This window comes from Ananas comosus, linkage group 2 (assembly GCF_001540865.1).
Source record: "Ananas comosus cultivar F153 linkage group 2, ASM154086v1, whole genome shotgun sequence".
NCBI lineage: Eukaryota > Viridiplantae > Streptophyta > Magnoliopsida > Poales > Bromeliaceae > Ananas > Ananas comosus.
Window position 1 is genome coordinate 1,471,064 of NC_033622.1, and position 15,679 is coordinate 1,486,742.

At 34.0% G+C, this 15,679-nt stretch overlaps 1 protein-coding gene across 1 annotated transcript; it reads right to left on the reverse strand.

Moving 5' to 3' along the window:
* On the reverse strand, positions 7,394-12,333 carry LOC109725476 (AP2-like ethylene-responsive transcription factor At1g16060). The gene is made up of 8 exons (XM_020254679.1): positions 12,095-12,333; positions 11,895-11,977; positions 11,739-11,747; positions 11,517-11,605; positions 10,982-11,055; positions 10,801-10,851; positions 10,206-10,282; positions 7,394-8,313 (listed from the first exon to the last, which is right to left on the reverse strand). Exons 1-8 carry the CDS (start codon positions 12,262-12,264, stop codon positions 7,727-7,729), a joined length of 1,140 nt encoding a protein of 379 aa, XP_020110268.1. The 5' UTR covers positions 12,265-12,333; the 3' UTR covers positions 7,394-7,726.

The window sequence follows — 15,679 nt, forward strand, 5'->3', positions numbered from 1 at the left end:
ACGAAGGTTTTTGTGCTTCTAAAAACACACGTCCCTCTCCTATAAAGTATGTGCGAAGTTGAACTTTTCTGTGTTTCTCAGAATTTGTTCACATGTAACTTAAAAATTGAACTACAATCGTGGGAATTGTTTATAGTGTGGATCGTAAGCGTTATCCAACTATCCTAAAAGCACATGTTGATAGGAAGGCGTACTCATCACATTTAAGGGCTCAATCATGAGTTTTGATCTGACTCAACCTACTAGATGTTAGGTCTATTGTTGCCATTAGGTCTTTTGTGGACTGCAGTCCCACTTAACTTGTTAGGCTCGTCTAACTCTTTAATTTCCTGAACCTGTTATCATAAGGCAAAAGGCTGGACCTATTTTTAGTCTAATGATAAATAGCCAACAATCCTACCCACACCACTGGGCACATGTGCATTGTTAATGCAGCATGTGGGAATCAAACCTGCGCTACTGGTTCGGATATTATTTGTGGATTGTAAGCGCTAATTAATTATTCTAAAAATACGTGCTGATAAAAACGTATTTAAGAGATCAATTACAATGCTCACAAGTTTCGACTTGATTTAATCTACTTGGATGTTAGGTCTATTGTTGGGGCTTTTGCCGTTAGGTCTGTTGTGGATCGCAATTCTACTCAACTTATTAGGCTCACTAACTCAACTTATTAGTCTTTTGGACCTATTGGCACGGGACAGGAAGTTGGATCTATTTGTAGCCCAATAGCCAACAGATAGCATTACTCATTTTCTCCATTATATGTATAGGATAAAGCTGCTCTTATTAAATCGTTTTCCATGATTGGATATTGGAATCAATGATTGAGCATTTAAAGTGTAGAAATTATTTTTGTGGTTTTTTAAGAAATTTTATTATTCAAACAGTTACAAGTGAACAACATTGCGAAAGTAAAGTTAGGACCTTCTCAATGCAAGATCCAAAATGTTAGATGTGATCGTTGATGTTGAGATTTTTTCACCACTGTGTAAATAATTTTTGAGGATCACTAAATTTAATTTTTAGATATTATAAATACTCTAGATTAACTTCAGTAGTGATGAATATCGATTAGGAGTTAAGATCAGCAAAAATGACTTAACAAGATAAGGGACTGTCTTATTAACTTCTATAGTGATTTATTAAGGCATGTTGAATGCATTTGTGAAGAGCTTCATTAAATGTTTGGAAATGCATAATATCAAGTCCTGTATCAGAGAGGAAAAAAAAAAGTGAAAGAGGAAAATTTTAGTAACGTTTGGAAATAAAAACAAAGGGGAAAATTTTAATAACAATCCACAATCTAAGCAACTACCNGAGGCGAGACGGACCGTTTCCACCTCCGCTCTGCCGGCGAGAAAAAAAAAAGAACGATAGAAACGAAGAAGAAAAAACTTGAAAAAAGAAAAAATAATAATAAATGATATAATTCCAGAAGTAAAATCAATGGTTTAAAGTTCGGAACTGATTACGAACCGAAAAAGATGCCGGGTTATGGTTAACCGGTTCAACTAGTTGGTCGACTAGATCAATATGATATCATTATTAATAATAAATTATTAAATTTTTTTGGTATAAAATGAAATATTACAAATAAACAAGATAAAGAAATATATTTTATGAAGTTTTCAAAGCGAACATATTAAACCGTACGATCAATAATCTATGGTGAATGATAATTCAAACCGGTCCGACTAATAATCAGGCTGGTTCACCAGTTTATTGATTGAACCGCCAATTCAGACGGCTCCATGTGGGTTTTAAAGCTTTTCGGTTTTACGGGTCGAACTGAATCGATCTAAGGACTGGATCACGATTCGGCCGGCCGGATTTGTAAAACACGGGTCGAACTGAACCGATCTAAGTTTTCGTGTATATCATTTTTTGTAATCAACCTAGCTTTGTTGGTTGCTTAATATATATTTATTGACATGCATGTGTACTAGAAAATAGGGTTGCGTGATTTATGGCGAAATAAGTGCCAGTAATGCTTGAAAATTTGCTTGCAACAAAGCTGAGTTTCAGCGGAACAAAGAACTAGAGCAGTGGTTTGTTCAAGTTCTGATATTGGAGTGACTAAAGGGTAGGTTGTACAGCTTCGATCGATAGAAGTGAATACTTTTAGTGTTATCATCTTGATAAAAATGTAAAAGAGTATCATAAGTACAGTTGCTTTTTCCCCTGCCTAGCCTTGATTTAGTTCTCTCTCTCTCTCTCTCTCTCTCTATATATATATAGAGTTCGGTTACTATACTATCGATTGTACCAAGCTCTTGGTACTATTAACTTAATAGTACCAAGCGCTTTGTACTATCGATAATATAGTAGCGTAATTTTATATATATATATATATATATATATAGGCCATGATTACTATACTATTATGAGTATTGGAGTCCTCGTACTCATAAGTTGTTTTTAATGATGGAGCTTCTGAATCGACGATCCACTCCGTTAAATGTGATCTAGAGTATTTGAAACTTCTAGAAAATAAATTTCGTAAATTTTCGAAATTATAATAAAGTCCATTAAGTGGGCATAAAATAAACGGTCAAAATCGAACGATGCACTAAAAAAAGATGATCGAAACCTTCAATTCAAGATCGGAGTTATTGATCTTTATCTATGTAGCAAATAAAATTTTCTATCAAAAATTTAACAAATTCCGATTCTTTTACACCGTTAAACTAGCAAGTATCTCATACCGACCGTAAAAAATTATCAAATTTGTGACGTCTTGATCTTAAGGTAAATGATGTCGAAAAATTATAAAATTTGATTTCTATAAGTTTTAAATGCTATAAATAACGTTTAACGGTGTGGATCGTCGATTCGGAAGCTCTATCATCGAAAACAACTTATGAGTACGTGGGCGATCGTACTCATTATAGTATAGTAGCCGGACCCTATATATATATATATATATATATATATATATATATATATATATATATATATATATATATATCTATTAGTATATAGTTGAGCTAGAAACTACCGATAGCAAACCTATACTTTACCACCTATTTGTTTTCGATGATGGAGCGCTCCAAATTGACGATCGCATCGTTGAATATGATCTTACCATTTGAAGTATTTAGAAATCAAATTTCATACATTTTCGATATTGTTCTCTTATCCATCGAGTGGACACAAAAATGAACGGCTGAAAATGAATATTCTTAAAAAAATGATGATAGGAGTCTTGTAATCAAGATCAAGAGTATAGATCTTGTTTTAAATAGTTTAAATAATTTTCTAACAAAAATTCAATTGATTTGGATAGCTTTACGCCGTTAAACGAGAAACGCCTCATATCGACCATTAAAATTATAAATTTTGAAACCCTTTGAACATTAGGCAAATGATGTCGAAAAGATTTGAAATTTGATTTCTAAACAATTCAGTGGCATAGATCATGTTTAACGATGCCGATTGTCGATTGGAGGCTCCATCTCGAAAACAATGGGTGCAAAAGTGCCGGTTTCTATCGATAGTATTCTAGCGCACTCTATATATATATATATATATATATATATATATATATAAGAGAGAGAGAGAGAGAGAGAGAGAGAGAGAGAGAGAGCTAGACTGGTATACTATTGGTAGCACGGAGGTTTCCGTGTTACCAAGTTGTTTTCAACGATGCGACTTCCAAATCGACGATCGGCTACGTTAGACTTAATTTACACTATTGAAAGTATTTAAAAACTAAATTTTATAGTTATTCAGTATCATTTATCTATCAGACCGGTAGTCTAAAAATGAAAGGCTCAAAATAAAAATCTTATAAAAAAGAATGATAAATGACTTGAATTAGGTAGTAGAGCTTCCATATAAGTGATAACTTAGTTTTTATCATCTTGATAAAAATGTAAAAGAGTATCATAAGTACAGTTGCGTTTTCCCCTCATATGCCCCAGCCATGATTTGGTCCTGTATCATCTTTTGCCACTTTTTAGCTTTTGTGTATATTATTTTATTTACCATACGTTGTTCATCTAATATTTATCTAAATGTGTAAGAAATATTAGGATCGAGCAATTTACGGTAAAATTTCTTAAAAAAAAAAACTAAGTTTCAGGCATATTTTTCGCCATAAGAAGAAATTCTTGATTAATCTAAAGAAGCAACAAGTCCAACCAACTGTAATATGATTTTTCCTCCCGTCTCAAAAACCTTTCTTTATGATATGAAATAGATGGTAATCTTTTATTAGAATGCACATAAGAAATTAATAGGACCAGTACCCTATATATATATATATATATAGAGTCCGGCTATTATACTTTTATGAGTATAGAGCCTATTGTACTCATAAGTTTTTGGCCGTTAGATCTACCCTTTAATCATTTTCACCCGTTAGATTATACTATTCAACCAACCACCCACTCAACCCTAGGGGGCTCACTATCAACTTAACTGTAACCATTTTCATCCTAACCACTCATTTTTTCATTTGAATGGTCGAAAACTTATGAGTACAAAGGGTTCTATACTCATATGAGTATAGTAGCCCCAGCCTATATATATATATATATATATATAGTCTAAATCGATTTTTTATTAAAATCTAATTAGAATTCTATTTAATTTAAATAGATGAAAATGAATAAAATATATCATATCAAGCAATTCTATATTTGTTAGCATTGATTTTATATATAATTAATTCAGCTTTGAATATGATTAATTAAGCCACATTTATGAAAATCCTAACACACTCAACTTTTGTCGGCCTTATAGCTCGAGCATCAATCACTCACCGCAACGAAACAAAATCAAATTCAGGTAAGGCCAGAATCATCAGACGAAACAAAAAAAAAAAAAAGGAGGATCGACCCGCATCCGTGAGATACACTGCACTTAAAATAAGCAATTAGAGGCGAAATTGGTATCAGAGAAACTCACACTTAATTTACCGCACTACTTAAAATGTCACGGGCATTCAACTTTTGTCGGCTTATATATAGCTCGCGCATCAATTAATTATTCACCAGAATAAAACAAAACCAACATCTCCGACTCTCACGAGAGAACGAGGCAAGGCCAGAATCATCAGACTAAACAAAAAATTTGGCTGCTGTGTCCGACAGATATTCGAATCTCAAACTGTTGACAGTACACTTTCGAGTACAGTTTAGGACTATTATCATATATATATATATATATATATATATATATGTCCGGCTGGGTACTATCGATAGCACCAATAATTTNGATGAAAAAATGTGCGGTTGGGATGAAAGTGGTTACAGTTAGATTGATAGTGGGCCCCCTAGGGTTGAGTGGGTGGTTGGTTGAATAGTATAATCTAACGGGTGAAAATGATTAAAGGGTAGATCAAATGGTAAAAAATTTATGAGTACAAAAGGCTCTATACTCATAAGAGTATAGTAGCCGGACTCATATAGGCTGGGGCTACTATACTCATATGAGAATAGAACCCTTTGTACTCATAACTTTTTGTACTATATATATATATAGAGTAGGGCTAGAATACTTGTAAAAGTATCATTGGGGTGATACTTGTGTGTTTTTAGCCCTTGGATGGAGAGATGTGAGGTTGAGATGATGGTGGTAGGTGGTGGTAGGTGGAATAGTGTTTAATCCAAGGGCTATTAATAATCAAAAAGTAGATCCAATGGCTTAAAACCTAATAGCACCATGATGGTGATACTTGTAAAAGTATCATAGCTCAACTCTATATATATAGAGTTGAGCTATGATACTTTTACAAGTATCACCATCATGGTGCTATTAGGTTTTAAGCCATTGGATCTACTTTTTGATTATTAATAGCCCTTGGATTAAACACTATTCCACCTACCACCACCTACCACCATCATCTCAACCTCACATCTCTCCATCCAAGGGCTAAAAACACACAAGTATCACCCCCATGATACTTTTACAAGTATTCTAGCCCTACTCTATATATATATATAGTACAAAAAGTTATGAGTACAAAGGGTTCTATTCTCATATGAGTATAGTAGCCCCAGCCTATATGAGTCCGGCTACTATACTCTTATGAGTATAGAGCCTTTTGTACTCATAAATTTTTTACCATTTGATCTACCCTTTAATCATTTTCACCCGTTAGATTATACTATTCAACCAACCACCCACTCAACCCTAGGGGGCCCACTATCAATCTAACTGTAACCACTTTCATCCCAACCGCACATTTTTTCATCTGAACGGTCAAAAAGTTATGAGTACAAAGGGCTCTATACTCATATGAGTATAGTAGCCCCAGCCTATATATATATATATATTTCTTAGTTTAAGTTTCTGGATAAAACTTCAGTGAGAAAATCACTACGCCGATTTGCTGGAGAAATATCAGTCTGCTGCCATGTGCTAGTTTTGCTTTCGTCCAAACGATTTTTAAACTTTAAAAAGAAGGATTATAATCCTTGAATATGTGTAAAACTGATACGTGACAGCAGATTGGAGGTTCTCTAACGAGAGATTGTTGGGAAGCCCCTCAATGAAGTTTTTTCTACTTAAACCTATCTCGAAAAAACAAATACTACAATGTAAATCAGTCTCAATCATACGATTCCTATAAAATAAGCTTAAATAGGAACATTACAAGAGAGTTTAGTCACTACAACAAAAACGGTCTATAGCAATACTTTTAAATATTAATATAGGTCAAAAAAAGTGCTACTGGCTAAATTAACGACACTTTTAAAAAGTGTTGCTACATGTGGGGTCGCTAGGTATATAGTGACAGTTAAAGAGTGTCGCTATAATTTAAAAAGAGTGCTGCTAATTTGCAAACATTTATTTAAGCATCTAGCAATCGCCGGAACTCTATCTCGTTGGCTGCGGTGGCGAAGAAGGACGAGAGAAAGGGATCTTCGTTTAGGATTTCAGTCGATTGAGTGAGAGAAGAAGGGAAAATGGTAATTGATTTTTCTTTTTCTTTTTTTTCTGTTTGTAATCGGGCCGAATGGACTTAGTGGGGTGGGTTGAGTATAGTAGAGTACCCTTTTATTTTTTGTTGGATTGTACTTTATATTTAGGCAGTAGTTTTTTTTTTAAGTTTTGGCATAAATGTGACACTTACACAAAATTGTCCCAAGCATGTGTCCCTATAATCTAATTCTGTTGTAGTGAGTTTCATTTGAATTGACAAATAAAATATTCAAAAATTGACATATGTGGTTAGTAATATAGGTGTTTACCTTACTATGATTTTGTGTGTTTTTACTTTATCATTTTGTGTTTCAAAAATTGTACATATGATCTTATAGTTTAGCACGTTTTCACCCTACCATTCTCAATTTTACTTTTATTTTTAGAGTAAGGAATAAATGTTGAACAAAAAATTCATCATATAATTCTTTAAAAATTACACTTATTGAATCGAGCTAGAATTACTATTGATAGTAATTGAATAACCTACTTTGTTATTCTACCAGACGACATGTTTTTTTTTTCTAGAAAATAAAAGTAAAACTCCAGAATAGTTCAATACAACTTTTTAATGTCTTGTATAAATTAGTGTAGCTCCTTAGCACTAAGTGTGCCATTAATTATTTTTGAAAGAATATTTTTCTACATAGCCAATAGAGAAGGAGAAAAAAAATTGTAGTAACAATAGTAAGAAGAAGAATCAAATAGCTCATTCTAATTTCATCGAGCCATTTGTTTATCCATTTTATGAAAATAGTCGACGGAGGCGTCGCCGGACGGCCGATCACTAGTCTCACGAGTCGAGCGCGCATTCGAAAATCGACGACGAAAAGGCGTCGAGGTCGCGAAAGATAGCGTCGTTGTCGTCGATGTAGTTCTCGCTGTTTTGGCCCTCGAAGAATGTTTGTATGTCCTCGGGAAAGCTGCAGCTCGATGGTCTCCTCTCGAACTCCGGTGGCAACATCTCTGTCGACGGTGACGTCTCCTCACCGCCTCCCCCCGCTGACGTCCTCTCCAACATCTCTTTAAACTTGGTTGATTGGAGTAGTAGTCCGAGCGCAGATGAGGCTGTGGCAGAGGGCGCGGGATGTGGATCGTTGAGTTGAGAGATCTCTTGATCCATTGCTTGCTGCTGCTGGAGGAAGCTGCATTCGTCGAGGGCGGAGGCGTCGTGTGTTAGGTCGAGAATGGAAGAGGGGAAAGGGATGGTAGAGTCGGGGCTAGGGCTAGGGCTAGGGCTAGGGTTAGGGTTAGGGCTTGCGTCGGTGGCGGGGCGGAGCCATTTGATGTAGCGGCTGAGGTCAAAGTTTGTGACGGCATTCAGGCCCCGATACTCGATCGCCGCCATGTCGTATGCTGTCGCGGCCTCTTCTTGTGTTGCTGTGTGAAATCATGCAAATTTTACACCATCGTAAAAAAATAACGATCACTAAGAGTTTCTGAAACGAAAAATATAACGAGCAGATATGATCTACGACACCTAAAATGCCTTTATACATACAAGCCATACGTTCCCGTATACCTATTATTAAGCATCTATTAATACACAAATCATTCATCTGTAATGAGCAACTCATAGATTCTTTTTGCCCTTCTATCACTTTTCCAATTCATTTTCACTTCCATACACTTATTTTACAAACCACATAAAATTAAAGAAAAGTAAGTTTTTCTCAACTACATTGTTGTACCAAACTTTTTCCCTAATTAGTAAACCCAAATCAACTAAATTTAGCTCCAACAAGATGTGTATGTAGCTAAATTTGCACCATTAATACAAGAAACACAAGTAGAGAGCTTCATTAATGTGTGGGAACCAAAGAGCTTCATTAACACCACCTAACCCTAGAAAGATTTGATGGGAACAAGTAGGACAAAAATTTAGGTAAAATTAAGTTCTTTATAAAAAGTATTGAATTGTGCACTTGAAATTTATTAGGGCGAATTGGTGCACCTACAAAATAGTTGTGTGGGTGTGTGTGTGTGTGGGCTAAATAAGTAACAACTTAATTATTGGGCATGCTTTGGTGGGTGAGTGTAAGCTTCAACAAACAAAATGGCAAATTGCAAATGGACTGTTGGAGGTTGGTAGTTAATGTCCTCAACTCCCCCCAACCACAATCGGAACGCGACCGAGTCGACTCGGTTTGTACTCGTATACGTCGACTCAGCAACATCTTATTTTCGTGTTCGCTCAAGTTACTAGGGTTAGGGTACGTGCCCGTGCATTCCATGGCCCGCAAATATGTACCATGAGATTTTTCATACACCTCAACTTAAGAATTCTCAAATGAAAAACTTAAAATCGAAATCTAATTCAGTGGTCCAGATAATAAGTACGTATAAATTAGTTAAATAATGTAGATTGTATCTATCGGGTTAGATGAATATACTGAGTGCGGACAATTATTTCCGGGATTGGGAGAGCAATTTTTTTCCTATGATGGGGATAGGTGTTGATTAAATTCAAAGGGTAAAAATGTCATTTTGACCATGCTTAAGCCATATAAGTACATTTGGAGACTTTATAATGGGAGATGATGTTGTTGTCAATGTGTTTACTTTTCAATGGCTTGCTAGTTTGGAATGAATTAATGGAATGTACTAATATATATACTCCCACATGCTCTATTAATTATGCTTAATTTTATTTTTTCAAAGAAAAAGAAAACAAATGAATTATCTTAGTAATACACCAAACATATATATTAATTATTATATGTGTATATAAAATTATGGATGTAATTGTCTCGCGAGAGTATATCTGAATTCATCGAAACTGATCAAATTTAATAATGTTTCGCGTTAATTTTGTTTATAAGTTTATTGTATGAAGGTAAGGTTTAATTAACAAAACATTTAAAATTTTAGGCTATATAGTTGAGCTATTTATGATAGGTCAAATATAGATAAACTTAGCACAACAATAACAACCAACAATTTATGCTCCAGCAATAATTATTGGGCTTGTCACATTTAAATTTTGCTTTCTCTTAATTAATTAATACCTGTAACCTAACTGTAATAGAAGGCTTGTTCAAATTGTTGGTTAATCCACTGATTTTGACATGTCACACATAGCCATGGACATTAATACTATGAAATAAACTAATAAATTTTTTTTTTCTTTAATATTTTTGACCGATAATAACTCTATTATGTTTGATTAATTTTATATAATTCTGACAGTAAAACTTTTAAAATTGACAAAATATAAATTCTACATGGAATAACAGTCATAGAGAAGAGAGATTAGAAACAGATATATATACCATAAGTTCCAAGATAAAGATATTTGTTGCCGAAAACTCGGCCAATCCGCGCTTCCCATCTTCCATTATGGTGATGCCTAAAGAAATAAAAATAAATTAATTGTTGAAAGGAAATATTGTTATGACATGAGATGAACTACATGAATTGATATTTGCATGATTGATTTGCTATTTATAAGGCTAATATATATAATGTATATATATATTTTGAGATTATTTAGCCCATCTGTTAATAGTAAAAATAATTCTGTAAATATTAATTTTTCAAGTTCTTAACATTTTTTTCATAAGCACCACTAATTTTCTCCTAAATTTTTTTTGTTTATTTTAAACTCTCCAAAGTAATATTTTTTTTTAAAAAAAAAATTATTTAACATATTTTCTGTTGGAATATTTCAAAGTAACAAAGTACATACAGTTGAGGAGCAACATAAAAAGCTCTAATTCCATACCCCACATTTGACCAAGTCTTATATATATATTTATATATATCATAAATGCACAAAAGGGAAACAAAAAAAAAAAAAAAAAAAAAGTAAAAAGGCCAAATTTAAAAATTTAAAAATTAAAATATCTATTGAGAAAATATAATTACCTTGCAACTCCTCTATACTTTGAGACTCCCCTTGAAAACCCACTACTTTTCCTGTAAATTATAGACAAATTAATTAGTTTAATTGGTGATTAATTTGTGTCACAAATTACTCACTTAAAACATATATAACTTGTTAAACTTTTAGATAGTGTAATTAATTAATTAATTAATTAATTAATACCTTCTTAAGGATCCAATGTACTCTTCCTTGGATAACCCTTCCATGTCTTTTAGCTCTTCTTCGTAATTTGATACCTGTAATTATTACATAATTAGATTTAAAATTTTGAAAAAAGAAAAGGGTAAAAATGTATGGATACCCCCTCGACTACAAGCCGTTCTGAAATTACTGCCTCAACTTTGAATTTTTTTATAATCGAGATCGGCTTATTTTTTTTCTACGCAGAATTTCGTAGTTTTAATAGAATAAACTAAAAATTTTACGCAATTTCCCATTAAATTTAATAGCTTAAACCACTTTGTAGCGAATGAAATAAGATTATTTAATGAGAATAACTACTCTGTCCGAAAACTTAAGCGAAATTTTTTAACCAAATTAACTAAAACAATTCAAATAAAGAAAAATAAAATTAAGAGTGAGGGGTGGATTTCAGAATGACTGATAGTTGCGGGAGTGTCCATACAATTAAAAAAAAAAAAAAAAAAGAAAAAATGGGAAAATTACAAAATGGTCCTTGAATTAAAAATTGCTGTACCGGGAAGTTGAGGATGGTGTCATGGCCCCAGTATTTTAATGCAGCCAGGTCATAAGCTCTTGCTGCTGCTTCCTCATCATCATAAGCCCCTGACAAAATAATTATTTACAACCCAGTCCAAAAATCACCAAAAAAAAAAACAGTGTAAAAACAAATATATATAATATTTACAATTACAAATTAAGAAATTAGTTCATGAACTTGGTTGGTTAATTAACTCACCAAGATAAACTGCAGTTTCCATTCAATGGAAAAACCCATCATCATCATACATACATAAAAGAAGATGAATATTATTAGATCAATCTAAAGAAAAATACTCAATAATTAATGTTTCACAAAAAAAAAAAGAGAGAAAAAAAAAAAAATTCAACCAACCTTGTTTACCCTTCTTGTTCTGGGACTCATTCCAGCAATTCTTGTCCCACAAATGAGCCTCGTATCGGCCCGTCCACCGGTGCCTGCATGCGTTGTTATGTTATCATCGTGCGAAGAATCTCGAATTAATTCATTCATTGCGAAAGTAAAAAATTGTAAGGATAAGATGAGAGAGGTAAGGCGATTAAGGGAATTAACACCTCGTCACTCCCCTATACACGGAGCTACGTTGCAGAGGAGAGTCCCTCGGGACGCTCTTTCTCGTCCTCTTCGCCTTGACTCCGTTGTTGTTGGCGTTGTTTGCGTTGTTGGTGTTCGCGGAGGTGCTCTCGCGGCGGTGGGAGGTGTTCTTTTTTTGGCTCTTCGCCATGTTCGTGTTGCGTTGTATGTGTGTGTATGTGTATGTTGTGTGTTTGTGTGCGCGTGTGTGTGTGTGTGAGAGAGAGAGAGAGAGAGAGAGGAGGAGGAGGAGGAGACTAAGTCCTAAAGAAGAGGGAGAGGGGGGGGTGGGGGTTTAAAGGAGGGAGGGGGGGGTGAGGGGGTACGTACAAATTAAGAGAGTGTGGTGTGGGGGCGGCAAAGTTTGGGCTTTTGGAAGGCAGCTGATGAGATTACCCATTTGGCTGGCTGCCCTCACATATCCTAGAATTCCAATAAATGATATCCAAATATTAGGGTTTTTTTTTTTTTTTTTTTTTTTTTACTATGTGTTTGGATGTCAGAATAAGAGTCTGTTTGGTAATGATGCTCGTTCAACACTAACCGGCAAAACTATCTATTTTTTGTTCTTTAGTAGAATCACAAAAAAAATATCGTGATTGACTCAATAATACGTGGAACGTGAGGTTTTTTTTTTTCATACTGTGTGTTAATTTGGATGTCAGAATAAAAGTCTGTTTGGTATCGACGCCCGTTCAACACAAACTAGCAAAACTATATGTTTTTTGTATTTTGGTAGAATTGTAGAGAAAATATCGTAATCCACTTAATAATATGTGGAACGTGAAATTATATAGAAAAATAAGCAATATATATTTTGTTTATGGTATTATGTAATCTTTAAATAAATGTACTTTTGGATGCATAAGAGCCCATTTGGTATTATTGGCCATCTAATGGTAACAAATAAAACAGAGTTGGGACAAAAGCATACAAAATATGACTTTTTATTTTTTTTATGGTACCGTGGAGAAAATATTGTAATCAACTCGTTGAGATATCTGTAATGTGTTATTACGTATGGAAATGAATAGGTTATTTAGATCCTATCTGGGTGTATGGAATGAGGTGTCCAAGGATAACTTAATTCAATGAGTCGTAAGGATTTTGATTTTGATTTTTTGTTGTTAGTGTATTTTACGTGCGAGATAACCTATCTTATATTTAAAAAATAACTTAAAGGCTAAATTTAATATTTTGGTAAACCAAATAATACAAGCTTCTTAGGCTTTATTTGGTTTGAGGATAAGTAAGAATTATTTATTTCAGAAACATATACAAATTGAGATTATAAGTAGAAACTAAAAATTTTTGTTTGGATGAAAATTAGATTGTTTGTGTGAATAAAAAAATTTTCATCCAAACAAAAATTTATATAAAAATTTTCATCCAACAAAAATTAGTATTAAAAATAAAATAAATTAATCCAAAATGAAATAATTAATTCTTACTAGAAACTAAAAATTTTTGTTTGGATGAAAATTAGATTGTTTGTGTGAATAAAAAAATTTTCATCCAAACAAAAATTTATATAAAAATTTTCATCCAACAAAAATTAGTATTAAAAATAAAATAAATTAATCCAAAATGAAATAATTAAGAGTGTAAAAAATGTTAAACTTTTGAGTTTGAAAATTAACTTGACATCAAGTTCAGAAACTTAAAATTTATATTAAAAATTATTTTAATTTTATATATTTTTGTAATTTTTAATGTGTATTATATTTTGCTTCCAGATGTGGCGACGGATCCCACAATCTTAAATGGATAATTGGGGATTCCATTCCCAAACAATTTTTGTTCTAAATATAGAGTGTAAATCTTTTATCTATCTATCTATCTAAGGAATTAATAACTTTTATTGGATTTTTAATATGAGCAATATTATCTATCTATATATCCAAAGTGGGTGTAAATTTTACGTTGCTCCTATTCAAATTACTGAGTCTATACTAAAATTTCAGTAAGGTTAGGAATGCCGATGAATTTAGATATTCGAGATTCTACCAGAATATGAATCCGAACGGGATGGATTTAACTGATACTGCAATGTATGGTTTCGATTACGGGTATAAAAAATAAAAAATTGATGAATTCAAGTTCAAATAAGAATTTATCTATATCCGAACTAGAACCAGAACCGAACTCATTTTATATTTATACAATATATCAAATAAAGATTGTCTCAATCCTTGGATGGGAGGGATATACAATTTATACCATTTTTTTGAATGTATACTTAGTATTTCTCTTTTAATATTTTTTTTAAAAAAATAATAAATATTAGCCCCAGAATAAATAGGGTGTGAAATGTTTTTTTTGAGAAAAAGGTAGCGTGCTATCCGCTTCATTTATTGAAAAGATGAATTAGACTACAGGAATGAGGCAACCAGGGCCTGTAAGAAGGTGGGAAAAAATAAAAAAATAAAAATTTAAAAAAGAAAGAAAGAAAGAAAGAAAGAAAACTACATCTCATAAAAGTGTCGATTAGCCGAAAGTAAATGTTTCCAAAAATTCGATGACTGTTTAACCTTACGAACTGCTATCAGGGAGTCCAGCTGGATTATTCTAAAGATCGTATCATTTCTGTTCTCCCAGATGACCCACCAATAGGGTGTGAAATGTTTTTTTGAGAGAAAGGTAGCACGCTACCTGCTTCATTCATTTAGAGGATGAATTAGGCTTACATAATGGAGGCAGCCGGGGCCTCCGACGGGGGAAAGAGCGTCAAAAGAGGGTAAGGGGAGCGAAAGCGACAAATAACTAAAAACCAAAAGTGGAAGAAAGAAAGTGTAAAAGCGACAAATAACTAAAACCAAAAGAGGAAGAAAGAAAGTGTAAAAGCGACAGGCGTCAATCAGCAGGGATCCAGCAGGGTCAGCAATGAGCGATCCAGGTGTCAAGCAGCAGTTTCGCCCGTTCCAGGCACCGAGTAGGGTTGGGGGCAGTTTCTCGAAAGATTAAACCATTCCTTTCCGTCCAAACGACCCACCAAACGGCAGAAAGGAGGGAGAGGGAAATAAGTCTGTCTTTGGTGTCTCTTATATCAATAAGTTTAGACCAGAGGTCTCTCACATCGTCCGAGGGATCAGACAGAGCCTCCAAGCCGCCGACGCTCAGCAAAATGAAGCGAACAAAGACACAGGAAGTCATGAGGTGGTCGCAACTTTCCAAATTAACGGCACAGAAGAAACATGTTTGATCCGGTAGCCACCCTTGCTTATGGAGCCTGTCTGCAGTGGGGATCCTCTTACGAAGTAGTAGCCATAAGAAAACTTTGACCTTGCCAGGAATATTCAATTTCCAGATATGTCGACTTAGGGGGTCCACCATGCCTGAGTCCGTGAGAAAGTGATAGAGGGATCTGACTGAAAACTTTTGGTTGGAGGTCCAACGCCATTTGATCTGGTCCGGAAGCTGAGTTGGCCGGATGGGCCGAAGCAAGTCCATAAGCAGGCCCTTTTGTCTATGATAGTTCACAGGTAGAGGCCCCGCCGGACCGCGGCAGATATATTGCCACCGCCAACCATTAGGGCCCCAGCACTGAGCAATAGTTGTCTCCTTGT